This window comes from Betta splendens, chromosome 15, assembly GCF_900634795.4.
Source record: "Betta splendens chromosome 15, fBetSpl5.4, whole genome shotgun sequence".
Taxonomy (NCBI): Eukaryota; Metazoa; Chordata; class Actinopteri; order Anabantiformes; family Osphronemidae; genus Betta; species Betta splendens.
Window position 1 is genome coordinate 8,253,489 of NC_040895.2, and position 27,651 is coordinate 8,281,139.

Sequence of the window (27,651 nt, forward strand, 5' to 3'; positions counted from 1 at the left end):
TCAACAGCCTGTATACAGAAATATGTTTACAAAACCAGTTACTGCGCCAGTAACACTGATTTATGACACTTATGTTAATCATCAATCAGAGAAACCGACCACAGTGACTGCAAATTGTAGCATACTCCAAAACCGGAATGTCTTAGCTCCGAAGCAACAATGCCACAGGAGTCATAGGTAGGGTAACATTTATCATCATCGGAGCTGGCTTGCTGCCTGTGCACGCGTGAAGACGAGTACAGCGTCAAAACAAAACGAAGACCAAATTACTGCGATGACAATAGATCAAAAGAGCCAAACTCTGTGTGGATTATACTGTACTGTAGCTATGGATTCAGCCACCGCACAGTCTGTAATGAATTCATTTGTAATCAGATTACTAAAACCATTAAACCACAGCTTTTCCTTAAGTAAACACGCCAAAAGCACCAGTCAAATCAAAAATGGTTTTATTAGTGTTGCAGCAATGTGCACTGTAGATAAAGTACAGGTGAGGTTAAAATGAATATGATATACTCAGTTCAAGGTTTAACCTTGAAAAACTATTAAAAAGTATTTTTTTAAAGTAACAAGTAACTAAAAGTATAATATCTAGAAGAACTGAGGGAACTATATTTGTTTAGTAAATCATTGTTCTGTAGAGGTACCTCAGGCAGGAAATGCCTGAACAAGACTAACTGGAACAGACTAAACGCCAACGTACACTAACTAGTTGCGAAGCACTGTCTGCGGAATCAACTGCGTCTCAAGTTTCACTTTGGGTTAAAGCAGAAGAGGGAGTTAACACATTTACACAACACCGAAACAATGCGATTAAAGAAGCGTGACTTCCACACGGCGATATTTAAACAACGATTCGCAAGAGGCTGAACCGGAGGGGCCGAAAGAGGAAGTCGCCGCCGCGGGTTCAATAAAACGCACCGGTCGCACCTGACAGTCAGGCAGAGGAGACGCGCGCCGCTCTGAGGACTATGGCACGGACCGCTGCCAACAACAACCTTAAGACGCGCGCGAGCCACAATGGAGCGAAACGCGACGATATCAAGATCAATGGCTACCACAAAAAGGAGGAGGTATGTCAGCACGCGGCTTCGAGCGCTCATAGAAACACACTTTTGTTTGTGGAGCACAGCGCGCCCGCTACGAGGCGTTTGACCTTTTCAGTTGCGAAGCTGCAGCCGTTCGTCTCGCTCCACCTGAAACGGCTCTATGACGTAAGCGCCCCCTTAACTTACGAACGAGGCCGCGACTTACGTACACATATACATCAAAAACGTACCTCGGCGCAGGTTCAATGGAGTGACTTCACTTCCTATTGTGGGTTTATCGTTCCTGGTACAAGCACCCTAAATGCCAAAGGCACATTACATGACGTCATTATTTTATTTTTTTATTTATTACAAACTCACGTTCCTCTAAATGGAACTGTGTAAATATAAACTAATAAACTTGCTTATCCATATTTTTTTTTCAACTTTTGCTAGCTAGAATGACATTATGTGCCAGTTAGGCTTGTAACATGGCACCTACTGTAGTTGCATGAAGCATTTATTATTATTATTTGTACCATTACACATATATTTCCACTTTACAAACTACTGTACTGCAGGTGTGATTGACGGTCCAGCATAAAGAAGCTAACGTCATTTCAGTTGCTACTACTAACGTTTCTGTTAAAACATGTTTCTGTGGTTGTTTATATACATATATGTGGATATTTAAACTCAAGCGGTTAATATACTTTAAATCATCTTGCTACATTGAAAAAAATATATCCACAAGTCTAGTTAAAGGGGATAAATGTGCACTCGGGCTAAATGTTAGTATTAGCATACAGTACTTTACACAGCTAACAGCAGTTAGCTTAGCCCCGACTTGGCAAAATCTCTGTTAGCTCAATGTTTACTATATCGACTAACTGTTGCAAAGAGACAGTGGCTTTAATGAATACTTTATTTGTTTAGTAGTATAAGCTTAATTGATAAGCACTGGGTTTAAATTGTAGTGGCAGGCAGGGATGCTTAATGGTTTAATAAAGCCCTGTAAACTAATCACTAAGGAGATGGCTATCTTGTTAGTGCGGATTTATACTGTGATTTCTATGCTGTTGCAGTACAATAAATCATAATATTTTGATGCAACACTTGTATGGAAAGTTCTTTTATACAGAACTATATGTGCTAGCTACAAGCCTTCATTTAAAATGATTGAAATACTACTGTCCTTATGTGTAATGTAACACAGCTGACTGTATGTGGGCCTCTTGTTGTATAGAAAAATGGCCCAGGGACGTGTGTCGCCTCCAGGCAGAACAGGGAGAACAGTCAGAACTCTTTTGAACAAGCGCCCATGTTCGTGGCTGTCATGACATACCTGGGCTATGGTATCGTCACCCTGTTTGGCTACCTGAGAGATTTCCTCCGAGCTGTGGGATTAGAGAAGTGCCATGTTGCCCAGGAAAGAGAAGAACAGAAGGTAGGTAAAACATACAGTAGCTGATTTAACACACACATTCACGAACTACCTCAGTTTTTCCTTAATCATTTAACTTTTTATTCCCCGTTCTACATGGTTTTCTGTACAATTTGGTGAATAGAACGATTCCAAGGCAAAAAAGCAGCCTTTAGGTGAAATCAGCCACTCACTGTACAGTGGAATGGAAAGTAAAGGTTGTGTTGACGCTTTAGTGAATCAGACACTGTGTTAATGAAGGTGAGCTCTGACATAATCTTAGTAAATGGTGTTATTGGGAAATTCATGCTAAGATGGTGTGTAATTATTTCCAAAACATACAGTACATGTAAAGGTCACGATCATCTTGAGCTGACATTTCTACCAGGTAGCGGCTGAAAATATGGTTTGAAGGAATAGAAGATATTTGCGAAAGCCAGCAATAAAGAAAAGAAGGGACGGAAAATAAATTTAGTCACATTAACAAGCGATAAAGTTAAATCTATTTTTGTCGTTTTGCAGTGATTCTTCTCAATGATGTTTCGTTCCAGTGCTTCTAATCTGACCAAAGTTTTTCCTGTTTGTTTGTCTTCAGGATTTTGTACCACTATATCAAGATTTTGAGAACTTCTACACTCGAAACCTGTACATGAGGGTTCGAGACAACTGGAACCGTCCCATATGCAGCCTGCCAGGACCCGTGTTTGATCTGATGGAGAGGGTTTCTGATGACTACAACTGGACATTCAGGTGCTGTGATACAGTTATCGGGAACAAATGCTCACACACCCTTTTTCACTTAAACGAGTTTGTATTTTTCCTGCTTACACTGGCAATTTCTGTAGAAAGTAGAGGTTTTACTGTATTGCTCAAGCTCCTCCTCTCTGAGCTAGATGAGAATAGAAACTTAAACATGTTGCTACTGGTCATGAGCAAAGATTTGTCTGTCGTGAGCTTTGGATCTCAGCTGAGGTTCCATTTGCAGCACAGCAGGGTCATGGAATGGTATTTGAGCTAGAATATAAACAGAGTCATGCACAGGGAAGATGACATTATGAATTTGGATACACGGGTAAGCGTGGATTACAAGTTTAAAGAGGTTTAGTGTGAAGGGAAAATGTAAAATTGGGGCCATCAGCTTGTCTTTTGTGGTGAGCTGTGGTGAATGGGCAAAGAGACACAGCTACAGTAGCTTTTGCACTGACTTGCAGGTGAGAAGAAGTAGGTCAGTTAATGGAAGAGAGCAGCTCCCTCAAAATACCTTTCAAAGTATAGTGATGAACACTTCGACTGGCTATCTGAACCTGTGTGTTATTTACATGTCACAACACGCTACAACACGCTATGAGGCAAAGTAATCCTTTCCTTCTGGCTACAATGACTTGTGATTATTTGATTATGAGCAAGGAAATGAGAAAAAAAAAGTAGCCTCAGCAGGCAGTTTCCGTGATTTACTATTCAACATGAATATCTTTATAATTGCAGGTCTCATGAACAGAACACAGATGGAGAATCAAATGTGTGATTCGCAATTATTTTTAATTGAATGTTGATTGTTGTCCATAATTTGTAATTAATTATCATAGAGTGTGTACATGTAGGAAGAAACAGAATGGCTAATTGCTTCCTAATGTTTACCTGCAGGTTGACTGGGAGGACTATACACGATGTCATTAACGTTGGCTCGTACAACTACCTCGGTTTCGCTGAGAACAATGTGGATTTCCTGAAAACTGTTGCAGAAACAACTTGCCAGTACGGGGTTGGCGTTTGCAGCACGAGACAGGAAATGGGTGAGTTTGTGGTCACTGAACATTAGTACAAGGAAAAAATATGTGTGTCACTTTATCTTGAGAGGGACTGTATTATCAGAGCAAATCTCCACTGCACGCGTGATGTGCAGTAAATGGTGGTGACCCTGCTTGAGATAGTTCACTGCATGTGTGGCTCTTGATAAAAGTCTGTTCTAGAAAGTGATGACAATGAATAGGTCATGAGCCTCGACTCATATGCCTCAATTTATTATGTTTCTTGTGAATTATACTGCTGCATGCTTAATTATCCTTCAGTATTGCAATCTTGTGTAAATTATTCAACCTTTGTTAAATTATGTACCGCTTGGGCGTAAGCTAAGATCATTACGCACTGGTCTGCGTTGAGTGGGAGAAATGATGTAGTGGAAAGTAACCTTGTGAATAGTTTAGGTATTAAGCAGGATGCAACCTGTGCCTGGTGCCCTGCAACAGGCTGCGGACTCAGATGGAGTTGGAATGTGGCGTTTTATCTGCTGAACTTCAATCTGGCCTCTGATGCATACCGGCGCTGCGGCCGCGTGTAATGATGAAAACCTGCAGATGGGTAACCATTAGCATAGGGAGCAGGTCGCACTCTCACCTGTGAAACAGTGCTTTCCTTTCTGTCGGTGACATCTCTGATGCTCTGTGTAGCAGCTAGCCGGAGCTGAGTCGCTGAATGGTGCTGCGTAACATCGGCTCTTTGACGAGAACAAAGAAAACAAAAGGAATTCAAGGGCATGTGATCATTACTTTGATCATTCTACGTGTCTTTGACAGTGTCCCCCCACAACACCAGCTTCTGTATAATTCAGCTGTGTGGTTTATTTATATGTTTATTTCTTCTTCAATATGCTACTGTTTTTTCCCAGCTTTGTAATCCGTATTTCAACTGTCTCACCGAGGGGGTTAAGGAATAACAAGCTTTTTCCCCATGAGACCTTATTAGACATCTATTATTAAAGGCCCCAGTGTCTCTGTAGTCGAAGTGATGCCATCATCGTCGGCGTTTTACTTCAAGCGCAGCAATTTCTATTGGCGATATACAGAAAAGCTTCATAATCCTATTTTCTTTGATGTGTTTACTTTCGGTTCAGTATTTGAGTTGGTGTATTTCTGCCGTCTCTGGTTCACAAGTCAACAAAACGTATAAATGAGTCTCCCACAGCAACTACACTTTATTGTACACGTAGAGCAAAAATGTCCTGTGTTTTCATTGAACAGATAAGCGCCAACAGATACAAAGTGCACAGAATACACACCCTCTGAATAAACACACGTGTCAAACATTCACGGGTTTGGTATTGCAGCTCCCATTCATCCTGCAATCATTAACATATGGTCAATTAGAAGGTGATGTCACACCTTAAAAGAAATGTCAAGAATGAATACAACACAAACAGTTGTAGTGTATATGCAAATAATCAGGGTGGCACAGCTTTGGCTATGTTTATTTGTACACAATAACTATACAAATCCCCAACCGTAACTAGGCCGACCTAGCTGTGCAGATAGCGGCCAGCGAGTGACCTCATTTATTGAGATTCATATCGCAGAGGACTGTCTGTGTAATGCAGTTCACCTGACTGCTGAGCTAATGAGCACGCTCTAACAAGGACTGTGCTCTCTCCCACTGTACCTGAAGAGCAGTCGGCAGGCGGTGCATAAGTGAAAGCTAGTAACGAGAGCAAGTGCCAGCGCAGTTTGATTAAAAAAAAAAAAAAAACGCTGCATATGCCAGCAGGGTCTATGAGCCTGAGTGGTTGAGGAAATGTAGGAATCGATTAGCCTTGGCTCAAGGCCTGATGGGAAGCACCGAGTGGGAATCACCATCAAGACCGAGGTGGTTTTATGCACATTGCTCAAAATCCATTTTCCGATCCTTCTTGCAACGTCCCTTTGAATGTTTTAATGGATGCTCTAGTAGTTACTGACTGTTATGGATTATGTCTGCAGTGTTCAGTTTTGCATAAGCAATTAGTTCTTTTATAATATCACATCTTAATCATTTCATTTTAATTAATGTATGTTTTCACTTAAACACACACAATGTTTTGCTGACAGCAGTTATTTGTTGCATCATTAATGACTTTGAAATATTTATACAACAGCTTTAATTCAAATCAGTGACTAGTGACTATAATTAGTAAACCTAATTACCAATCACATTGGGTTATAATCAACAGATTCAAACCCATAATTTTAGCTCTTGCAGGAATTTATAATATCTGTGATGGAAAACAGTTGTTGGCCAGAATTACACTTTTGCCACTTCTAGAGTCATTACTGTATAAATTGTTCCACGTCCCCAGAGAGTGAGAGGTGCTGAAAGTGTGTGTGCTGGTATTCCAGGCTTTTGGCTGCGAATTTCTTGCTCTTTATCTCTGTCAAAACTAGTGGTCAGATAACAATGGCTAGAACAAGATACTGTAGGTAGTAGAGCACTACCAGTTAAACCAGTTGGGACAGGGACCTGGTCGGGGTGTTACCCTTATGTGATTCTTGTCCTCTAGGTAACCTGAGCATTCATCAAGAGCTGGAGGAACTTGTGGCCAAGTTCGTCGGAGTGGAGTCCTCCATGACCTTTGGGATGGGGTTCGCCACCAACTCCATGAACATTCCAGCACTTGTTGGCAAGGTGTAGATTTTTACTTTCTAAATGCTATCTACCATCCACACTATGCAGTACTGTATGTGTTTTTGACAGAGCAGCACAAACAAGCCTCCTTACCCCTTATTCCTTTTCTGCATATGGCCTAGATTAATGAATAACAGTCAACTAAACTCAGCTATGACCAAGTCCTATTAATTAAAATCCTAATTAAACATTACAGTAGCCAAGGGGTGAGGCTCTGGGTATACATAGCTGCTTTCATACATAGACAAGGAAGGGCAGGTTTCGTTAAGGGGGGACTCAAGGGGATGATTACCCATACTCTGGCCCACCGGCATCACCAGCCTGGCTCGCACACACGGCGGTGGGTTACCAGGGGCAACGCACACATGAATATTTGCAATTGGACCTGACAGGAGGAAGGGGAGGTTGATGGTTTAAGTGATGAAAACAGGGTCATTTATGCAGCTGAAGCGGTGCGGCGGTCCTTTAGGCTGCAGCCGCCGCAGTTACCCTGCAGGAGCTGGAGGTCAAGCCACACTGCCAATGCTGTCCTACAGGGACAGGCTGTGCCAGGACAGGCCTCGCTGTGCAGGCAGGCCGACATTAGAGTGACAGCTGCTGGTAGACAAGGGACCAGGCCAGAGGGACCCCAGGCCAAATGGAGGGTATCTGTCACTGAGATGGTGTTAATATACACTCTACAAGGGTTCATTTTATCCAGACTAGTGCAGTCAAATGCTAAGAGCATCAGTGTTGAATATCCAAATGTGCTAGAGACATTTTCATTACTGAAATAATGTGCATGCACATTTCCTGGAATAGGAAGCACCATATTCTGAATTGTGATTTTTTTATGTGAGAGAGAGCCAGAAAAATAACTAGCATGTAAAGTATATTCCATATATGTGTAGTCACACAGTAGCCAGCAGGTGGTTATGATTAAAGCATGAGGCGAACCTGTTACATGGATTCTTTTAGAGTAACTAGCATTATTAAAGCATCAAAGATCTATTAAAATACTTTAAAAGAAAAATTCTCATAAATCAAATCATCAGTAACTAAAAATCAGAAGGTATTTTATTTGAGACACTTGAAAAAAGTCTTTTTTTCCCTTTTCTTCAGGGGTGTTTGATATTGAGTGATGAGCTCAATCACACGTCTCTCATCTTAGGGGCCAGGCTGTCAGGGGCGACCATCCGGGTGTTCAAACACAATAGTAAGTCCAGCATTTCATTCGTGCCTCATTGTGCTATTGTCTCCCACAGAATCGAGTCCGTTGGCCGAGGTTTGTTGTGCTTAACAGGCCCTGCCCCGTAACTCCTAGAGTATCAAACGCAGTGTGTCGATTTCAGTTCGGACAATCACACTGAACGGTCGTGCTGAAATCCAAACTGTTGCTGCTGTGAGGAACGCTCCTTCCATTGTGGTGCAGGGTTTGCCTCAGGACGGGCCTGCTTAATATTCTGTGTTTAGAGCAGCAAATGTAAGGGCTTTAATGAAATGGCTTCAGTTTACAGTCATGGCTGTGTTTTATCCACCTGCAGCAGGGCAGCAATTTGTTTAAATGAAAATGTCATCTTCTTTTACTGCCTGCTCTCTATTACAGTCGACTGTCAAAATACACGCGGCACTGTACGTAGATAATAGGAGGAAGATAATAAGCAGGGATGATGCAACATTCACTCTGCTTGCATTGGAAACATTCCTCACTTTTTAGGCTCCGAGGAAAATTGAGCGAGTCCTCGTGCAGCAAATGTGTCCTGACAGGTACAAGCAGAGTTGGTCGTGTCTTCCAGGTAAGTCCCACATGCCTGTCTAGAGGTTAAGAGCCCTGAGGTTGACCCCTCCCTGCCTCCATGCCTCCATACACTCCTACGCTCCATTATTAGTGCAAGGTCAGTATTTAGCAACAGGGCTGGGCCAGTCAACTTAACCACATCAAAAGATAAGCAAAAATTAAAATCCGTGTTTATTTATGCTTACTTTGATGTGTTGTAAGCGGCCTGTTTTCAAACCGGAGTGTGGTTCAACTGGTTTGTTTAGTTGAACAGTGTCAGGCGTGCATGTGCTCTACACGGACCGTCTCACCAGCCAGGACCTGTGATAAGCATGTGATCATTTTTACTCTCTTCGTTGTTGAAAGGTTAGACTTTTTTTGGCAGGCTGCTCTCATGTGCTCACAGTCACGTGCTGACCCTTAGGCTCGCTGCCGGGTTAAGATAAGAACATTTTACGGACGTTCACACCTTTATGCTTGTGTCAAAGCAAAGATGACCGTCCTCCTTGTCTTGTCATAAAGCGTTTCGTATCAAGCTGTGGCTTATCTTACATCGGGGCTTAACTGTGAGGTAATCTTCTCCTCATTGTTGCCTGTGCACCGACTGAGCTACTGTGGATTCCTCCTTCATTGTCCCGGTCCCTCAGTATGGACATGAGCAACATTAGATCTATTGTGCCCCGCTAAGCTTGAGATTTTATCACAGAGCGTCTGCTGCCCTTCAGCAAACCTGTTTGTGCTGCAGCAGCAGTATCAATCATCTCTGACAGAATGTTACCTATGGCACCTTTACGTGCTGCTGACTGGAATCCTGTTTTGAATTATTGTTATTAACTAGAGCTATTCAATAGTGCCATCTGCTGGTGGTCAGCAGAGGACCTCTACGTGCCGTCAGAACCTGTTAGGAACCGTGCATGTTATGCCGAAGGTTCCATTCTGGCGGCTGTACAGCGGGACACCTGAGGACAAGCCTTTATTTAGTTCTCACGGGAGCCGTCTCCTCACAGACTTTGTGACTTCATTAGCAACAGAGTGCAGAGCTATTTCCTCTCTGTAGTTTGTTGAAGGTGTTTCTGTTAGATCAAATAGTGCTTTGTGTGCTCTGTGATGTGTCATGCCCTGTGGATTTCTCTTGTACTCAATGTTGGGTGCTTTTATTCTTGTAAGCAATGATCTGATTATAGTTAATGCTATATCCGTTTTATGAACATGAAGTGTGTGTGTGTGTGTGTGTGTGTGTGTGTGTGTGTGTGTGTGTGTGTGTGTGTGTGTGTGTGTGTGTGTGTGTGTGTGTGTGTGTGTGTGTGTGTGTGTGTGTGTGTGTGTGTGTGTGTGTGTGTGTGTGTATAGATATGCACAGTCTGGAGAAGATGCTCAGGGAGGCGGTCTGCTCAGGGCAGCCCCGAACTCACCGGCCCTGGAAGAAGATCCTCATCATGGTAGAAGGCATCTATAGGTCAGCCATGGCAATGCCACACACACACACACACTTCCATAGTCACTCCCAGGCTCTCCTCCTTGATCAGCATAGGTATCAGTCTTTGTAAGCCTGGGCTAACGTGGTCTTTAGTAGAGTTTTGTACAGTCAGATCAGGTTGAAATCTTAATGTGTAACCTGATGACAGCTTATAGCCTGTGTTTAGCTGTTCCTGTAATAGTTTTTCTTTCTTTTTTTTTTTCAATCGCTTCCCCCTATACCCTTGGATAATAGCGTGTGCGTGTGTGCATGTGTGCGTGCACATATGGTTGGGTATCGTTTGATTACTGGAGAGGGGAGAAAGGTATTGTGTGTCTCTACCGGCAGTGAGCTATCCCGAGTCTTAGTGACCCTCTCCATCTGCTCATTAGCTCCAAATCAAGGCCAAATGGAGCCACAGAGATTGACTTGGCTACACCCCCAGCTCCAACTGTTTATTACAGCCATTTTCTTTTCTCCCTTCCTCCTTTTTGCCCTCAGTCCTGCCTTTAGATTTAAGAGTCTCTGAACTTAAGTCCAGTATATTTGTTGTTCCGTGTGCTTCACTGCAACACATTAGTTGACAGTAGCCATTTGTGAAGTCTACTCAATGACTTTTAGAAACATGACATTTCATCCAAAAAAACCCACCAGAGAAGTGTTAGCTGATGTAAATGTAATCATTTGTTCTGAAACAGCATAATTGCGCATCCCAGACTGCTTTTATCAGGCAATAATGTCTGATGTCAGGCTCAGACATGGAGAGAAATTCTGGCACTAAAAGAAATAAGGCCCCACCTCTCACCTTCTGGCAACATCAAAGGACTGGGATAAAGAGTAGCATGCTTCAGCTATGTGCTAGGCCTGCCTTTAATGTGCACATCGGTCCTGCTCAAACCCTGTCTTATGTCATTTAGGCTGCAGAGGCTCTCGGTTGTAGCAAGGACAGCAGGTCTGGGATTGCTCCAATCCCCAGCTATATATTCACTCACTCCTGTTATTTGCACCCTTAAAAGGCTCGTATCACAAGAGAGGCAGAGATTGGAGAGGGGTGGGAGGAAAATGAGAGAGCAGCAGACGATGTTTGGCGGTGTCAAATAACATGCATTTACAGATAAATTAGTTTAAAATACATTAAATGTGTGTTTTCATTGTTCCTTTTGTGATGGTTCTTGTGTGTCATTAGCATGGAGGGCTCCTTGGTGCGACTACCAGAGATCATCGCTCTGAAGAAGAAGTATAAAGCCTATCTATACTTGGATGAGGCTCACAGTATCGGAGCAGTGGGACCATCAGGCCGCGGTGTGACCGAGCTGTTTGATGTGAACCCAGCTGATGTGGATGTGATGATGGGAACTTTCACTAAAAGCTTTGGGGCTTCTGGAGGCTACATCGCAGGGAAAAAGGTGCCCGTCATTCTTCAGATTTTTTTTGGTTTGTTTTTATATTTAAGCATTTTCTTTATCCATACTTTTATGAATTTTATATTAACAGATAATGTGTTACCTATATTCCTAGAGAGTAATTTTGCAAATTTGACCCTTTTACACTAAACATATTCCAGTAGCATTTTTTTAAACTTTACAGCCTTGACATCATCATATGTACCAGCGTCAAAACATTGAAACAAAACATGGCAAATGTTTTCAATCCATACTATTTATCCAGGTTGGAAAAGTAACCACCTCCTACGTAGCTGTCATGTGTCTAACAAATGTTCCCCAGGCCGTGACTCTGGGCCTTTTAATTCCTTCTTACTCCATTAAAAAGTACACTTTAGTACATAACCACACCAGTTTCATGGCAGTTGATTAGAAAGCACCAGAGGAAACAGCCATGTTGTTCGAATTAGGTATTCGGAAAGGACCCTTCCTGCTGTTGCCTTATGTTTTCGGAGCCCTGCCTTTTCCATAATAAGAAGGTAACGCTGGCAGAGGGCCAGCCCCTTCTTGTGGCAGGCGTCGGAACTGCGCTCCACATTTTACAGGATGACTTTTAACAAGCATGATAATGTTTGAAGTATGAACACTGGGCCTGGTTTGACAGCTGGCTGTAGTAAACTCCTAAAAGAAACAGCCAGGAAAAAGGAGAGAAAGGCTTTGGATTTGACGTATTTGTTGTTGTGGTGAAATCCCCCAAATCCTAGATTAAGTGGATTCGGGTTGACCGACAAAAAGCTCAGCAGATGTGTTCTGGAAAACAGTCATGTTATAGCCATTTTATGAGAGAACCAAAAATAAATACCCCAGTAAATACACATCACGCTCCTTGTGATTCATTTGAACCGTACATGATGGATGCTGTGATTATTAACCCTTCACTTAAAGCTGTTAAGTTAATAAATACATCCGCTGAAGTAAGTGTGTTGTTCTGGCAGCGCTCTGACTCTGGCACCGCGGATACATATCCCCACATCAGTGTTGTGGTCACAGTGCGGCTGAGCAAACACTGCGAGCTGTCACTCCCAGATGCCAGATGGATTTCGGACATGTTCTCCTAACTAGTTTATCTTGGTTGCGCCGAAGTCCTGCGGGGCCCTAAAGTGGTGAAAATCCTGCGACTTAAACGAAAACAGATGTCAGGTTGTTTCAGGGTTCCTGTGCTGCGTTCGAGCATTCCCCCTCAAACCCCCTTCCCCTGTTGGACTGTGTGGAGGAAGCCGCAGCTACCGCCCGGCGGGGACAGATGGCATTGAGTGTGAGCGCCGGCCAGACAGCATCTCCGGCTATGTGTCATCGCCCCGCGTTCCCTGGCCACCGATCGGCAGCCCAGCACCGGCCCAGGCCTCAGACCACTTACACACACCTTCTCCGGGGACCTGACTGAATCCGTTCCCTGACATCCTGCTCCTCTTTTGTCAACCTCTACCATAATTAATCTCCTGCTGACATTTAGGAGTAATGAGCATGACAGTCCTCATTTGAGTGTTCGCTCTCTTTCAAATTACTGCGTTGGCTCCTCAGCGGAGAGCAGGAAGGAAGCCGGCGCTGTTTCACTGTGGAGGCCGAGATAGCCATAGAAACAGAGACATGACTGGTGGTATGTTAATTGATTCCCAGGTGTTAATCATGCGTGAGCTCCCTCTAGTGGCTTAAAAGAAAAGCGCAGACATACCCTGAAAGGTGTGAACCAGTCGAGTTGAACCAGTCTGACTATCAAAAATGCTGTGTGTTTGACCACGCGTCCTCCGTTGCAGGAGCTGGTGGACTACCTGCGCGCTCATTCTCACAGTGCAGTATACGCCTCCGCCATGTCCCCTCCTGTGACGGAGCAGATCATACGAGCCATGAAATGCCTCATGGGGAAGGATGGGAGCACAGAGGGTGAGTATGTGAGCACGCCAGGTCTCCCCCATTGCAGTCCTATTATCCAAATACTCATCAAATAGGATTTCCTTCATGCAGACACATTATGACTTGCTTATAAAACATTTTACACATTTCTATAATTTTTATGGAAACAATGGCAAACCAGAACCAGAGGACAGTGCTAATGTTAACACGAGGAAAAAGTTCAGACCTTCAGGGAAGACAAACAGCTGCTTTGGTCAGAAAATGTGGTAGCAATTACAGGGGTCTGCAGCGGTAAAGAGAGGGGGGAACGCTCAGTCGCTGAGCACACGTGACCCCAACGTGGAGGAAATCATTTTCACGTGTGTTGAGAGGAGCGCTGCACCTCTGAAAAGTTTCTGCTTTAATGGTATGAGACAGCAGGGCAGGGAAGTAGTCACTACCAGACCGGGCGCTGCGCCGCAGGATGGCTGCGTGGTGGAGGTAGCGGTGCCAAACGAACACAACACAACGCAACACAACTATTCAGCTCGTGTCTTTTTGAACCCAGAGCACTGATACCTGGTGTCTGACGGCGGAGCTGTGCTGCACCGTCAGAGATGAGTAAGTCCCTGGTGTGGCTCTGAACCAGACATGCTTGGCGCCTGACGTAGCCCCGTGAAATAGCAGTTGTGGAAAAATCCGTCTTGACCTGCCTGATAGAAGGGAGCGAACGCAACAGCCGTTCAAACACACTGCTGTTACACAGACATGATGAGTTTAGCTCTTCTCTTTCCGTCACAGTGTTTGAATTACTCACCTTGAACCACGCGTGGTGGCAGCGGCTCTGAAACGGGGAACAATCGTCACCTACTCGTATGATTTCTGAGTCTGGCAGCAGGTTTTTAACCTCTGCCCTCCGTCCTAGCAGAGAGGACCAATTTACAAAATGGGCCCTGTGCCTTTTGGCAGGGGCCTGAATGTAATGTTTTCTTTCCTTTCTCTCTCTCCTCCCTCTGAGATAAGGGGATTTAAAGTGCTCTCTTACATCCCTTTGAAAGAACTGCCAATCTGTTCTCAGGTAATCTGAGGGAAACAGAGCCGTGTTCCAAGACGGGGCCGTGCCAAAATCTGCTGGAGCCACTGCTACCGGGCCCCCCAGCAGTTCGCATCATTAGGACATGAGGGGGGGTTAGCAGGCTCCAGCACCACCTTTTGATTTTCCTAATAGAAGTATTAGAAATGCATGTGATGATCAGTGTTACTGATTTGCTCGACTGGCGGTCCGCTGTCGCTCATTTCGTGCGAAATCCATCGTACCCAATTTGCGAAGCCTCTGGCAGCGTGAACGTGTGTATACCATGCCGTCAGGCGGACAAAACTGAACCATCTGCTGCTGCAGCTGAGGCGAAATCAGAGCGGGCGCGCGGCGGAGGCTGGAACGGCCCAGATGGAGGCGCAGGACGCGGGATGGGACGGAGAACGCGCAGCGCCGTAGCTGCTGCCGGCAGCTAATGCCCCTCCCAGCAGGGGACAGTGGAAACCCGGGGGCGAGGACCGCTTCTGGGGGCTTTACTCATGCGCTTGTTTCAACTGAAGGTATGAGGCGGGTTCGCCAACTGGCAGAGAACACCGTCTACTTCAGGACCAGACTGAAGGAGATGGGCTTCATCATCTACGGCAACGATTACTCACCTGTGGTTCCCATCCTGCTCTACATGCCAGGCAAAGTGGTGTAAGTACAGCCGAGCTCACCACTAACCCGTTGTAGGGCAGCAAATAGCGACGGCTCAGCTAATCCTCAAATGCTTAAAATTAACTTTTTTTCAAAAGTGTCCCAATAGTCACCATTAATATCTATGACAAAGCCGGTATCATCCAGTTTGCCCTCATCATTGCTTCAGCCGTAGCGTCACATATACTGTAACAGGGGCTCCTAAAGATAGTGGTACGAAGAGGAAGCTGCCTCATCTAATTAAAAAAAAAACATTTTCAGAACACATTTGTGGGTTTAGACTCTCAAACTATGCAGTTTGCCACAGAATGAGGACTTATTTACTGCCTGGTTACAGTAATCTGTGAGCCACCAGTAGCGTCGGAGCAGGGATGATACACATTCATGCTGCTTATCCCAGCCACATAATTAAGAATGCGCAGCCAAAATTCCTCCTATTCCTTAAATATTTGTTTATTGTTTTTAAGCATTCCTTACAACCTAATGTGAGCGGTTTGCGAAGCCACTGAGCATAACTTAATGTGGGGTTTAGCGTCTGCACTCACTTACTGCACGTCCGAGAACTAATAAAAACTAAGAATCGTGTCTTTTGTGCCGCTGATCAGGGCTTTCGCTCGTGAAATGCTGGAGAGGAAGATCGGCGTGGTGGTGGTCGGCTTTCCGGCGACGCCGATCACCGAGGCCCGGGCCCGCTTCTGCTTGTCTGCAGCGCACACCAGAGCCATGCTGGACCAGGTACGAGCAGGGCCCACGCTTTGCGTTGGCGCCTCCATCGAACGCACAGGCTTTGAGGGCTTCTCCTTGTCCCCAGGTGCTGCACCATCTCAACGAAGTGGGGGACAGGCTGTGTCTGAAGTTCTCGCGGCGGAGAGTTTCCCCTCAGACCGCCCTCTGCGCCGAGACAGACTTTGAGTCGGACAACTGACACGACTCGCGACACCTTCGCTCGGCAGTGTCAAAGCAAGTCCACGGGCTGCTGCTAGTGCAGACCCATGAATGCACAGCTTAGGGGCATCCTCTGCAGAAGCGGGCCAAATGTAAGGCAGCTGTTTTTATATGTCCATAAAACACTGTGATTGAACACAGAGACATGTATTTCTCCTTCCTAAACTAGAATTATATAAATATATTTATATATATATTTATATATAGTTTAAACTGATAAAATATTGCAAAATATTTGCTACACTGCACTAAAGCTCAGGTATGGTGAAAAAAAATCAAATTTTCCAGTTTTTACTTTGAGACTAGTTCTAGTAGTAGTCTAGTAGTAATAGTTAGTAGGCTGTTGTTTTACACAGGTACTGTGTTTACACACTTCAGCGCTTGAAAGGCCTGTGGAGCCTCTCACATTCTCAGGTACCATGCATTAAGATGAACCAGTTCAGTTTAATGGTCCCACGTACCCCATGTAACGTTTGTCATTCTTTCCTCTGGCTGCTCTGCTAGAATTGATAGCTTCTGATGTCATTTTCTTTTCCATGGCACACAAACCATGTGAGTGTGTTTTTGACTATGAAGGTATGTTAATGATCCGGATGACAGGATCTAAATGACCCCAACCCGCTCTGTGGAGCGATGGCGAATGCGCCTTTATTATTGTGTTTTTATAAAAATGTCACCAGTGTAACAAACTTTCGTCTCCAGACTCAATAACGTTCCTGTAAGTACTAGATCACTCAGCAATTACTTCTCTGACATGCAATTAAATCTCAACAACCACTGCACAGAATCAAAAGGTGTTATGGCTTGTTTTGCAGCGACACTGCCCGCATCACAAAGTCCTAACGGCTTAATTGTCGACGCTGCTGTTGTCTTTCACACACAAACTGCGTAACAGTCGCGAAGGTAAGCAATGCGGAGTATGCAGCACCTGAGCCAACAGAAACCTAACCTAGCAATTAGCACCGAACTCTGAATTCTTGTGGCGTGGGGTAATCATTTGATTAACACAGGAAGGATTATAGATGGATGATAAATGTGTTTTCACAGCGTGTCAGATTGGGTCTAGTCGACACTTGTTTGCCCTGCAGACCTCACGGTGTTTGCTTTTTTGCCTTTGCGTTTAACAAGTTGGAACTGCAGCGAAACATAAGTGGAAGGAAAAGAAAAAGCAGCTTTGCCCCTAAAGGACAAAGCACTATTAAAACGGCCTCCTGCGGCCAGAAACAAGAGAAAACACTCCAATCCTCAAATGTGCGGCGTCAGCGCGAGCGCCCGCGGGGAGACGGGATGAGGCGGACGCACACGTGCTGTTTGTGTTTACTTTCACCTTCCGTCCGACACGTGCACACAGACAAATCCAAGGCTCGAACGCGCGTCGCTGAGGTGCCCTGCCACTGGGCACCGCAGCGAGCTGGAAGCCGCTCCTCCTAAATTAGAGGCTGCAGCCTGTTTGCGTTGAGTCGCAGCGCCGCACAAAGCAGCTGTGGACACTTGATGGTGTCAGACACAATCAGATCTTAGCGACTCCTTTCACCTGCTCCTGCCTTCATCGCTCAGCTGTTTACTGTCGTTTTAGCAGCCCATTTAGCAGTGGAGGAAGTGAAAGGCAGCGCGACGGGATCATACATGAGTCCACGATCACACGACCAACACGCTGAATAAAAGGAGCCCAAACATCCAGGACCAGTAAACGTCTAACTGGTTTCTCCAAACCCTCCTGATCAGAGGACTGTTTTAACCAGTCACAGCAGATTCACCTGAATCACAGGAGCAACGAGGCCCAGATGCAATAAATAAAAAGACAGTGAGACTGTTGTTTTCCTCCTTTATGATGGAATGTGGTGCTGAGTGGAGTAAAGTGACAGACAATGGGTCGCTGCCCAGTAGAGGCACGTGTCCTATAGTATAGTGTAGTCTAGAACATGTGTGCAGCCAGACTACTGGTGGCGAGGCCCCACAAACCTGCCTGCACCGGCCTCTTTTGAACTGCACATGCAAAACTAGCTGCACTTATTGGAATGGCATGTAGCTGCTATTGTGAAGGGGGGATCCTGCGCTCGCTGGGCCTTTGATGTCCACCGCTGCGTCCAGAGCAGGCAGCCCGCTCCCGTCGCTCCCTGTTTCCCATTTGGATCGCTCCGTTCTGCGGAGACGCGACGCATTTATGATTTACGTGCTTCGGACGTCTATGCATGGACTGCACTGGGAGCTAATTAGGAGCATTTACTTCATTTTAATCTAAATCCCGGGTTCTTTGATCCGGCGCATCAGATGTTGCTGCGGAGTTTTTCCGTCCTTGCGCTTCTCTGACACACATGGACGTCAGCTGGGCGCTCGCGACTTGTGGCTCAGCTGAAATAAGTTCAGGGTTAAAGGCTGCGTTGACGAAACGGGTCCCGTGAAGCATCGCGGAAGCTCATCTCACAGCGAAAGACATCATTAGTTTCGACACTCGCGGCTTTTCAGTGGGGAGTGAAAGGGCACGGTCCTGTCATGACGTCACTAATAGTTGGCCGTTATTGGTGAAACTATCGCCCCGCATGCGTGAAGGGGCAGCGGTCGGTCCTTTGAAGCTGACAATAAAAGTCTCACGAGGGCTAATCACATTATGCACCATTTGTGTGTCCTAAGCGAGGTGTTGCGCAACCTTTTTAATTACAAAGACCTGGGACAAAGCTGCCGCCGTACGGGAGGCAGACCTCCCGCGCGGGCGTCTTCCTCTGCGCCGCGACGCGCGACGCGCGCCTCGGGGGAGCGTCGCGGTTACCGGAGGCTCCGGCGCGCGCGCCCCACGGCGGTGCTTTTGATGAACGCCGCCGTTAGCGAATCTTCAAAACGTCTCGCTGTGATTGTGTGCAGCGCGTTCACTCGGACCGCGCGAGCAGTTGGCGTCAGAGCCGAACAGACTCCAGGTTGTGGAGTGGGGCGAAAGAGTTAACCAGGGGAGGGCGCGTGCACAGGGGCGTGGGGTATAAAAGCAGCGTAGGAGCGCACAACGAGAGGAACGCGTGTGCTTTTCGTGCGGCTCGACTCGTTTCCTTCAGCGGCACCCGTTAGAAACGCGCCGAGCTGCGCCTCCGCGTTTGGGGGGAACTCGCGATCCGCATCGTTATGGATGAATTCCGCGCTTGAACCGGACACGAGCGCAACGTGACCCGTCATTTGGGGACTTGGGTTTTACCTGCGCGCGTTTCAACTCCACGGTGAACGTCGCCGAATTACGTGTTGCGCGTGGACGGCGCAGAATGCGGACGGACGAGACGCGCGCAAAGCGGCCGAGCTGGAAGTGAGGGGAACCGAGAATGTGGCACGAACACGGCGGAGCAACTGCGCTGCAACTTCCCCCAGCTTGGAGACGCGCAACGCGAGCACGCGGCGTTAATGCTGCGCGCCGGATCGCCGCCGCGGCATTCTGTGAATTGCATTGATTGGCAATTTGGCGCAATAACGCAGCGCATTTTTGGTTCATCAAACTAAATGAAAAAAACAGTAAGTTAAGATCGGCTCAACGCTTCCAGAAAAAATCCCTCTGGATCCAACTCCTTTAACAGCACTCTTCTCAAGGTGTTCGGCTGCTTTCCCTCCGATCCTTTTCCCTTCGTTTTTGCTATTCTGATCCCCGACGTGGCTCCGAAGTGGTGTTGCGGCTCCTCGTCCCCGGCGGATCCGGAGATCGGAGTCTCTGCACCGGGAGGAGGCGGAGTCGGAGCTCCGGCCACAGCGCAGGCCCCCAAGAGCGGCCGCGTGAGGAGGATGGTGCGACTGGCGGCGGAACTGCTGCTGCTCCTGGGACTTCTCCTCCTCACCTTGCACATCACGGTGCTGCGGAGTTCGCCGCTGCCGCAGGACAATGTCACTTTGAGCCTGGATCAGGACACAGCACTTACCGAGGTGAGTGGGGCGAGAGAGAGAGAGGGCTTCACACAAGGTGTGAAGGAGTAGATACTGTGGATACCGTAAATCTAAGGGGGGTTAAGACAGACTCAGGGATGCGGTCTCCCAAGGGTGTCCCCCGGGGCAGGGCTGTGAGCCGGGGTCAGAGGTCAGCCCCCCACCCCAGACACACCTCGCTGCTGTCAGGGCTTTAACGCTGGCTGCAGGCGGCTCTCTGTCATCATGGGCTCAGCGCTCTCATCCAGAGGTTTGGTTCATTGGCAGCTGAAGGTGCCCTCTACCAAAACAACTGGGCCGAAGAAGCGCGTGGCATCAAGCAGGCTTGGAAACTGGGGTGTTTAATGACACATTTGACCAGGAGGACGTTTGTCAAAATGACGTTTGTTGAGACGGGTCTAATGGTTTCACTGGCGACCAGTCCAGCAGAGGCCCAAATCCTGACCCGGGGGTTAAGACGGCTCTGGGATGAACAGGCCTCTTTAGAGAGTGTAAAGCATCCATCAGCTGCTTTTTGGTGTATTTTTAGCCCGCTACTGAAATGCTTCCTTCATGTTGCAGTGATAAATGGGTATTTATGTCCTCTGGAATGGTGTCACGACATAAATGCTTTATTGGGGCTCGGGGAGAAATTAGGGGAAGGAATTTTTACTTCAGCAGAGGATGGTGAGGGTAATCTCTCTTATCGCCACCATCAGTGGCATCACTGTGCGTGCGTGTGTGTGTGTGTGTGTGTGTGTGTGTGTGTGTGTGTGTGTGTGTGTGTGTGTGTGTGTGTGCGCGCGCTCAACAGCCAGCCTGTGTTCTGCGCTGATATTAGGGAGCGCAAAGCTGAGGAAGTATTCCAGGAATTCATTGAATATTTGTCCCACAGCCAAATGGCTGGTGCAGAGATGGAGGATGGAGAGTTTGTCCTGACAGTAAAAATACCCAACACATGTCACCTCGCCCCGGCCTCAGCTCCATTCTTGTCATTTAAATTGACTTTTTTTTTTTTTTTTTTATTCGACTCGTCAACGCTCTGTGCTGTTATGCTTTATTGCTGAAGATGATGACGATGTCATCTCTCCCCATAGCCTCTCACGGCCCAGGGGGGTTTATTCAGGCCGAGGTGTCATATTCAGAGACACATGAGTGGAAGTGGCTCCAGGCACCTGTAGTGGAAGAAGGAAACATCCGTGACCCCAGCATGCTGCTTCACTAAACAATGACTGTCTGTTAAGGACGTGCAGCTAATACATATGAGCGCCCACTGTAAGGCATGTGGGTTCCTCTTCCACCTACTTTACTACAATGGTGAAAAGCATCTGGCATAATGTGCACTGCCTTCATTTCCTGGCAGCCTCCCCAGGGGAAGGACCCCCGAGTTGCTTCCAATTGAAAATGGAGTCATGCCCCTTTAAGCAGCCCTGACAAAGTGAAAGAGGGGAAAGCGGGAAAAGAAGAGGAGACACTGAGGAAGGAGGGGTGTGTGTGTGTGTGTGGAAGTGCTCATTCACAGCCTTTGAGGATGTGTGTGTGTTGGGGGGGGGGGGGCATCCTGGGAGGCCCCGCATGAACAGAGCACTGGTGTGTCACTTTTGATCTCCAAATTAAAGCTCGCTCTTCGCTGAGGACGATCTCAGACCAGCGAGTCTCCATCGCAGCGCAGCAAACTCTGCCAGCGTGTCAATGAGTGTCGCAGTTATTCGTCATGTTTCCCGTTTCCTTTACAATCGTTATTGGCAGCTTCATTTAAAACCATTACCACTAGTTTTATTCAAACTTGCAGCACTTTAACAACATACGATCTGAAACTTAGTTCAAAGCAACAAGCAACTTCTTCCAGATGTTGTATTTGTAATGTACTGTCTGCGAGCTAATCTATAACCTAAACATAAGCACCACTGCATGTCGCCCCAGGATTAGTCCCAACACTTTGAAGTCTGACCTTTAATAAACCAGGGTTACATAATCTCCCCGCCATGTGTAAATACAGACTGGATGATGGAGCATTAATCTGCCAATCAGAGCCTGGGTTTGATTTCTAAAACATTAGTCGTGGCATCTGTTTACTTTGAGGAGATGCACTCATGGAGGAGGTGGTCCCAACTCAGTAACAGCTAGTTTGTAGTGACCTGTGTATCATCATGAAACAGACCCATCACACCTGCTGCCTCCTCTAGGAGTTGCGCTAATTGGAAGCTATTCTACGGTTTACTGTCCCAGAGTGCACCTTGGCCGGACACCAACGCTCCACTGGGGGCTTTAACGCCGGCCTCAACGCTGTCTGCGAGCGGCCGCCGCTGCCTTATTCTCGGGCCCGGCCACAAAAACACCAGGGAGGAAGGAACGGGAAGGGGAAAGAAAACAAGGCGCGTGATGGATGGCTTCCTTTGATCTTATTTTCTGCCACCCGGCATGGACGATTGCCAGCCTCTCTCCAATTGAGGAGTAATTATTCCTTCTGTGCATATCTGACGGGGGACGTGCGCCTCAGCGTCCGTGGGACAAATTTACAACCTGACGACCAAATGTTTTCCTGTCTACAGGGAGGCAGATGTAACTGTTTAGCAACTGCGTGTTTGCTTCGGTTCTTTGTATAATCCCAGTGCAGGAAAAGCATCCGCTTGACATAAATCTGTTTTATTCAGCACTGGAAAATGCTATGGGTCCATATTGCTGTTGTTAAAGCAGCAGCACACAGTTAAAATGGCAACAAACCTGCAGTCCTACTCAGATGTTGTCTGTGAGTGCAGGCCGTGGCTGGATCACAGCCTGCTGGGAGCCGACGGGCTCGCTGAACTCAGCCGTCCAGCAGCTTTGGACCTCCGTCAGCAAAGCCCATCGAAAATGTTGCTTAGTCGGCGATACGCGGGGACTTTCACGCAGAGTGACATGTATTTTCTGTCAATTTCTCTCCTCAGCAGAACAATATCAATGCAAAGAGCAGCTCCTCCGCCCAGCTGGCTCCCGAAGACAGGCGGTCCGGTCCCGACCACCGGCTGGCCCACCGGCCCGCCACCCTCCCCTGGCCACAGGGCAGCAACGTGCACAGGGACGGCCCCGGGACCTTCCTGCTGGACCTGCACAACTTCCCCGACCTCTCCAAAGCCGACATCAACGGGCAGAATCCCAACATACAGGTGATGGAGCGTGTGTGTGTGTGTGTGTGTGTGTGTGTGTGTGTGTGTGTGTGTGTGTGTGTGTGTGTGTGTGTGTGTGTGTGTGTGTGTGTGTGCGTGCGTGTGTGCGTGCGTGTGTGCGTGCGTGCGTGCGTGCGCGCGTGTGTGTGCGTGTGCGCTTTGCGACTTTCACACACTTGTAAGACATGGCTGCCCAAGCACACAGAGCAAGAAGTGCAAACAGGAAGAGGGAGAACAGTTTGGTGCACATCGCTACCCCCCCGTTTCTCCCCCTTTTTGCTTTCTTTTCCCCCCTCGTGTCCTCTTTTACACTTCCTGACTCACACTCCAAAAAAAAAAAAACACAAGGCTCTGGGCTCTCACCTCCATCATATTGACAACCGATGGGAACCAGCGCGGCCTCCTTAGTAAACCGTGGGCAGGAGGACGGACGGCAGCTTATGTAAATGTGCGGTGAGCCCCTGCCCATAATTCTCTCAGCGGTGCAGAGGGATGAATAACCGCTGCCATGTTTAAATCATTCTCCTGTCTAATCCAGCGAGGGGGGTCTTTCCATTTCTGAGAGCATCACTGCTAAATCCAAGCATGAACAAAGTGTATTAACATCTCAAGATGTGGGAAGAGAGCAGAGCAACCAATTGAGCAAAGGCGTGAGGCTGCGGGAGAAGGGGCGGATGGGGGGGGGGGTGTCTTTGATCCTGGGATTCATCTGGCTTTCATGGTCTAGAGGAGGCTGAATAGCCCTTTGAACTCTGTGTTTAGGTGGAGAGAGCCCCAGAGGTGGGAGGGTGGCTGTGGGGCAGGGGTGGTGGTCTCCCCTCATCTGGGAGGCACATGTGTTAGGATATGGGGGGGGGGGGTGTTGTGTGTGTGGGGGGTTTCAGCTCATAGCAACCGATCAGTCCGCTCAGGTGTCTCCTTTGGTGCTGAATGTCCACTGACTCTTCAATCCAGGTGACCATCGAGGTGGTGGACGGGCTGGACGAGCCGGAGAAGGGCCTCAGGAAGGAGAGCAAGCCCAACTGGGCGTCTCCCAACTGGAGGAACTGGTGGCCTCGCACCTCCTCCTCGTCGTCGGCCACGCGGCAGTCGGACGAGCACGACCTCTCCTACGGGAGCAACGGCGAGGACAGCAACTTCCTCCGGCCGCCGGCCGACTGGGACCGGAGGGGGGGGGCGGGCAAGGGGCAGAGTGAATACGGTGAGAAACGGAGTGTGTGTGTGTGTGGGGGGGGGGGGGGAGCGCTGTGTCTCCAGCGCTTCCACAGATGGCCACAGTCTGATGTGGAATCTGTAATTTGCCCATTTGCTGATTTAAGCTGTCACCATAATAAGTGCATTCATCCCAGGAGATCCCGGCGGAGCCCCTGATTGAAGCCTTTAACGCTCTTTTACGAGGCGGATTCCTCTGCGGTGCTCGGCCGGCGGGCGAGGGCTCGCCGGGCCGCGCTCGCAGATAAATCTGCCGCGGAGGAACCGGCGCCGGGGCCCGTGTCGCTGCGTGTTCAAACCAGCGCGGCCTCACAGGAATGCCTGGCTGTGGAAAAAGCCATTTCATCCACTTGCCCTCGCGCCGCCGCGGTTTCCTGATCCGCTCTTTGTCGAGCCGTAGCTCATGTTTAATGCCTCCGGCGCGGTCGGCTCTCGTTCCGTGGCACCCCGATGGACGAGCGGGCGCTCTGAAGCCTAGCGTGGCCGCGGCTGCGGACGGGCGGCGAGGGTCGTCCACATTCCACGGTCTCATCTGTGGGCTGAGGCCGCGCTATCGTCGCGATGACCAGATTGGGTTCAATTTGAGCGGCCACCCATTGGCTGTAATGAGCTCTGGCGGAGGAGGAAGGCCAGCGCTTCGATGGCTATCTAGACCGAGTTCCTCCAAAGCGCTCCTAATGAGCGGCAGATGGGAGCGGGGGCTTTGCATAGGGAGTTTTGGACCCGGCCCAGAAATACTTCCATCCCAACATGCCCACATTAATTCTCCTCATTGATGGAGTGCTGCTTTCAAGATGTGTGTGTTTGCGTGCGGCGGTGATGGCGGTGGTCGGATGAGGTGGTCTTAAAGTCCTAGTGTAACTGTTTCCATGTACAGCCATTACGCTGATCCGCTCAGTGATAATTGCAGTTAAAGAGAATTTCTTGCTATTTCACTTTCCCATTTTCGAGCAGTGAATTGCAAATGGAGCGAGTGAGCGGCGTCCGGCCTCTGCTGGGGTTCCTCTGTGTGTGTGTGTGTGTGTGTGTGTGTGTGTGTGTGTGCTTCAACACCTTTGTATTAGCATGTCCAGCGCATGCAGACTTCTTATTAGCGGGCTATGCTAACAGGCCGGAGTGGGTTCAGCATGTGGTCCATGTCAGCGCTGAGGACCTCTCTCGCCTTGTTCTCTCTGATCCAGACTACATGGACGGGGAGGGGGACTGGAGCAACTGGTCCCCGTGCAGCGTCACCTGTGGAAACGGGAACCAGAAGAGAACGCGGTCGTGCGGTTACGCCTGTACGGCCACGGAGTCCAGAACCTGCGACATGCCCAACTGCCCAGGTGAAGCCCCGATGAGGCTGCTCCGCCGTCCTCCGCTCGCGTCCTTTCGCCGCTAACGCGTTTGTTTCTCCAGGTATCGAAGACGCCTTCAAGACGGCGGCTACGGAGGTGAGCCTGTTAGCCGGGACCGACGAGTTCAACGCCACGGAGCTCTTTGGTGTCGGTGAGGTTCATTCAGACGTTATCAAAGGCAGTTTCGTGCCGAGGCTGCATTTTTTTATAACATATAATGGGCGGGAAAAGCGCTTGTGTTAGACGTTGCCTTCAGGCGCGTCCGACATCCCGGCGCTAACCGGTGTCTCCATGTCTTCCAGACACGGACAGCTGCGAGCGCTGGATGAACTGCCGCAGCGAGTTCCTGAAGAAGTACATGAGCAAGGTGGCCAGCGACCTTCCCAGCTGCCCTTGCTCCTACCCCACCGAGGTGGCGTACAGCACGGCGGACGTGCACGACGCGCCCACGCGCCGGGACTTCCGCTGGAAGGACGCCAGCGGGCCCAAGGAGAAGCTGGAGATCTACAAGCCCACGGCCCGGTACTGCATCCGCTCCATGCTGACGCTGGAGTCCACCACGCTGGCGGCGCAGCACTGTTGCTACGACGACGGCATGAAGCTCATCAGCCGCGGCAAAGGGGCCGGCACGCCCAACCTCATCAGCACCGAGTTCTCGGCCGACCTGCACTACAAGGTGGACATCCTGCCCTGGATCATCTGCAAAGGAGACTGGAGCCGCTACAATCAGGCCAGGCCGCCGAACAACGGGCAGAATTGCCCCGACAACCCTCAGGACGAGGACTACTACAAGCAGTTTGAGGAAGCCAGGGAATTCTAGACTGCTTACGTATTCGGCTACACTTTAAAATGGTGGTGAAACCATTTCGTTTGTCTTAGGTCCAATAACACAGTGTTTAGGCTCTGAGGAACAGAACCAAGAGGAATAAAAATCCAACAGACACAGATCGCATACTTGGTCACAGGGAGCATTTTTGGACTTCACCAAAATCAGGCACAAAGTGTTGTTGTGTTACGCCTCAGAAATGTTTGCTAGGATTGTGTTGCCACTTAAAGATCAGATTTGGTCACGAAAGGGAGAAATTACTTTATATTCTTAAAAGGGAAATGTATTATTCTAGTTAAGTCCACTTAGATTGTCCACGTTCACCCCGACGTCCTTCTGGAAAGCGTTGGGGCGATGGCAGCCAAACGTACCCCAGCTGTCAATCAAAGCATCCGGCTCTAACATAAGCCTGTATGTTTAGCATATTTAGCATGCACATGTTAATTTTAGTTTGTAATTTTAAAGTTACAACAGCGCCCCCTGTGTCTACGAGGCAGAACATCATTGGACAAAGCCTGCATTATTTTTGTAAAGTATTTATTAAGTTGTAGCTGAGTCTGAGCATCTACGACTGTGGTTTGTGATGTCGATTAGCTCGATGCTAACTTGAGATTCGTCCGTAGCTTAAACTGCCGCCGGCGCCGCGTCTGTCCGCCTCAAGTTAGTGTCAAACAGAGCGCAAAGAATGTGTGAACTCACCTGTATGGAAAGGTTTTTCAGATATAAGCCTATAAATAAACGTTCAAAAAGCACCCGAGGCCGTGTTTGGTCAGCTCCTGTTAGATTTCTCTCCTTCCTCAGCTGTTTGAGGAAGAAAAAAAAAACTCTCATCAATTAACTCCTCCAACAGGCTTAAGCCAGCGCACAGGACTTTCATTAGTTCCATCCAGTGTGGCTCTCAGGCCAGGCCTTTTGATGGGATTGGGATATTTCTTCAGAGGGTGAGGGCCTTGACTGTGACTCAGATTCTTTGTCTTTGGCATGTGTCCTCGCATTCCTGAGTAATTTCTCAGTGCACACACACACACACACACACACTCTCAGGCCGTAGCAGGGACCTCTGACCGTGTGAGTGCTACAGTCATTGTCACACAGAGAAAGCCATTCATGGCGCCCTCATTCCTGCAGCCTCGTGTGCGAGCCTCGCACAGCTGGCCGGGCGCGAGGCTCGTCTTCCCGACGCAGCAGGCCCCGGCACGCTCCTCGGCCCCGAGGCG

At 48.2% G+C, this 27,651-nt stretch overlaps 2 protein-coding genes and 1 long non-coding RNA gene across 7 annotated transcripts in view; 2 read left to right on the plus strand and 1 right to left on the minus strand.

The window, feature by feature from the left end:
• The window catches only part of LOC114870591 (uncharacterized), an 89,397-nt gene extending 88,024 nt beyond the window's left edge, over positions 1-1,373 (minus strand). For all 4 annotated transcript variants that reach the window (XR_008692531.1, XR_008692530.1, XR_005898648.2 and 1 more), the window contains exon 1: positions 1,280-1,373. This is a non-coding gene — a long non-coding RNA (uncharacterized LOC114870591). The remainder of the gene's footprint in view (positions 1-1,279) is intronic.
• On the plus strand, positions 714-16,185 carry sptlc3 (serine palmitoyltransferase, long chain base subunit 3). Its single transcript, XM_029175346.3, has 12 exons — positions 714-1,073; positions 2,275-2,475; positions 3,047-3,201; positions 4,096-4,244; positions 6,758-6,882; positions 7,984-8,077; positions 9,989-10,094; positions 11,281-11,500; positions 13,291-13,417; positions 14,963-15,098; positions 15,704-15,833; positions 15,910-16,185. The coding sequence occupies exons 1-12, from the start codon at positions 972-974 to the stop codon at positions 16,021-16,023; spliced, it is 1,659 nt and encodes a 552-aa protein (XP_029031179.1). The 5' UTR covers positions 714-971; the 3' UTR covers positions 16,024-16,185.
• Positions 16,186-19,015: 2,830 nt separating this feature from the next.
• ism1 (isthmin 1) lies at positions 19,016-27,186 on the plus strand. Of its 2 annotated transcripts, none has more exons than XM_055502335.1 (7): positions 19,016-19,532; positions 19,608-19,934; positions 22,844-23,059; positions 24,014-24,260; positions 25,453-25,596; positions 25,670-25,759; positions 25,911-27,186. In XM_055502335.1, the coding sequence occupies exons 1-7, from the start codon at positions 19,521-19,523 to the stop codon at positions 26,426-26,428; spliced, it is 1,554 nt and encodes a 517-aa protein (XP_055358310.1). In that variant the 5' UTR covers positions 19,016-19,520; the 3' UTR covers positions 26,429-27,186. The 2 variants fall into 2 exon arrangements, with proteins under 2 accessions (XP_055358310.1, XP_055358309.1); XM_055502334.1 differs by having other exon boundaries at positions 19,018-19,532; positions 22,841-23,059.
• Positions 27,187-27,651: the final 465 nt, after the last annotated feature.

Excerpts from the sequence above, each read along its gene's own strand:
- sptlc3 (XM_029175346.3), top strand. The coding sequence starts at position 972 with ATGGCACGGACCGCTGCCAACAACAACCTTAAGACGCGCGCGAGCCAC. Across the intron at positions 1,074-2,274 it reads GCTACCACAAAAAGGAGGAG|AAAAATGGCCCAGGGACGTG; the intron begins GTATGTCAGCAC and ends CTTGTTGTATAG. Across the intron at positions 2,476-3,046 it reads AGGAAAGAGAAGAACAGAAG|GATTTTGTACCACTATATCA; the intron begins GTAGGTAAAACA and ends GTTTGTCTTCAG.
- ism1 (XM_055502334.1), top strand. Across the intron at positions 19,935-22,840 it reads AGGACACAGCACTTACCGAG|CAGAACAATATCAATGCAAA; the intron begins GTGAGTGGGGCG and ends TTCTCTCCTCAG. Across the intron at positions 23,060-24,013 it reads GGCAGAATCCCAACATACAG|GTGACCATCGAGGTGGTGGA; the intron begins GTGATGGAGCGT and ends TCTTCAATCCAG.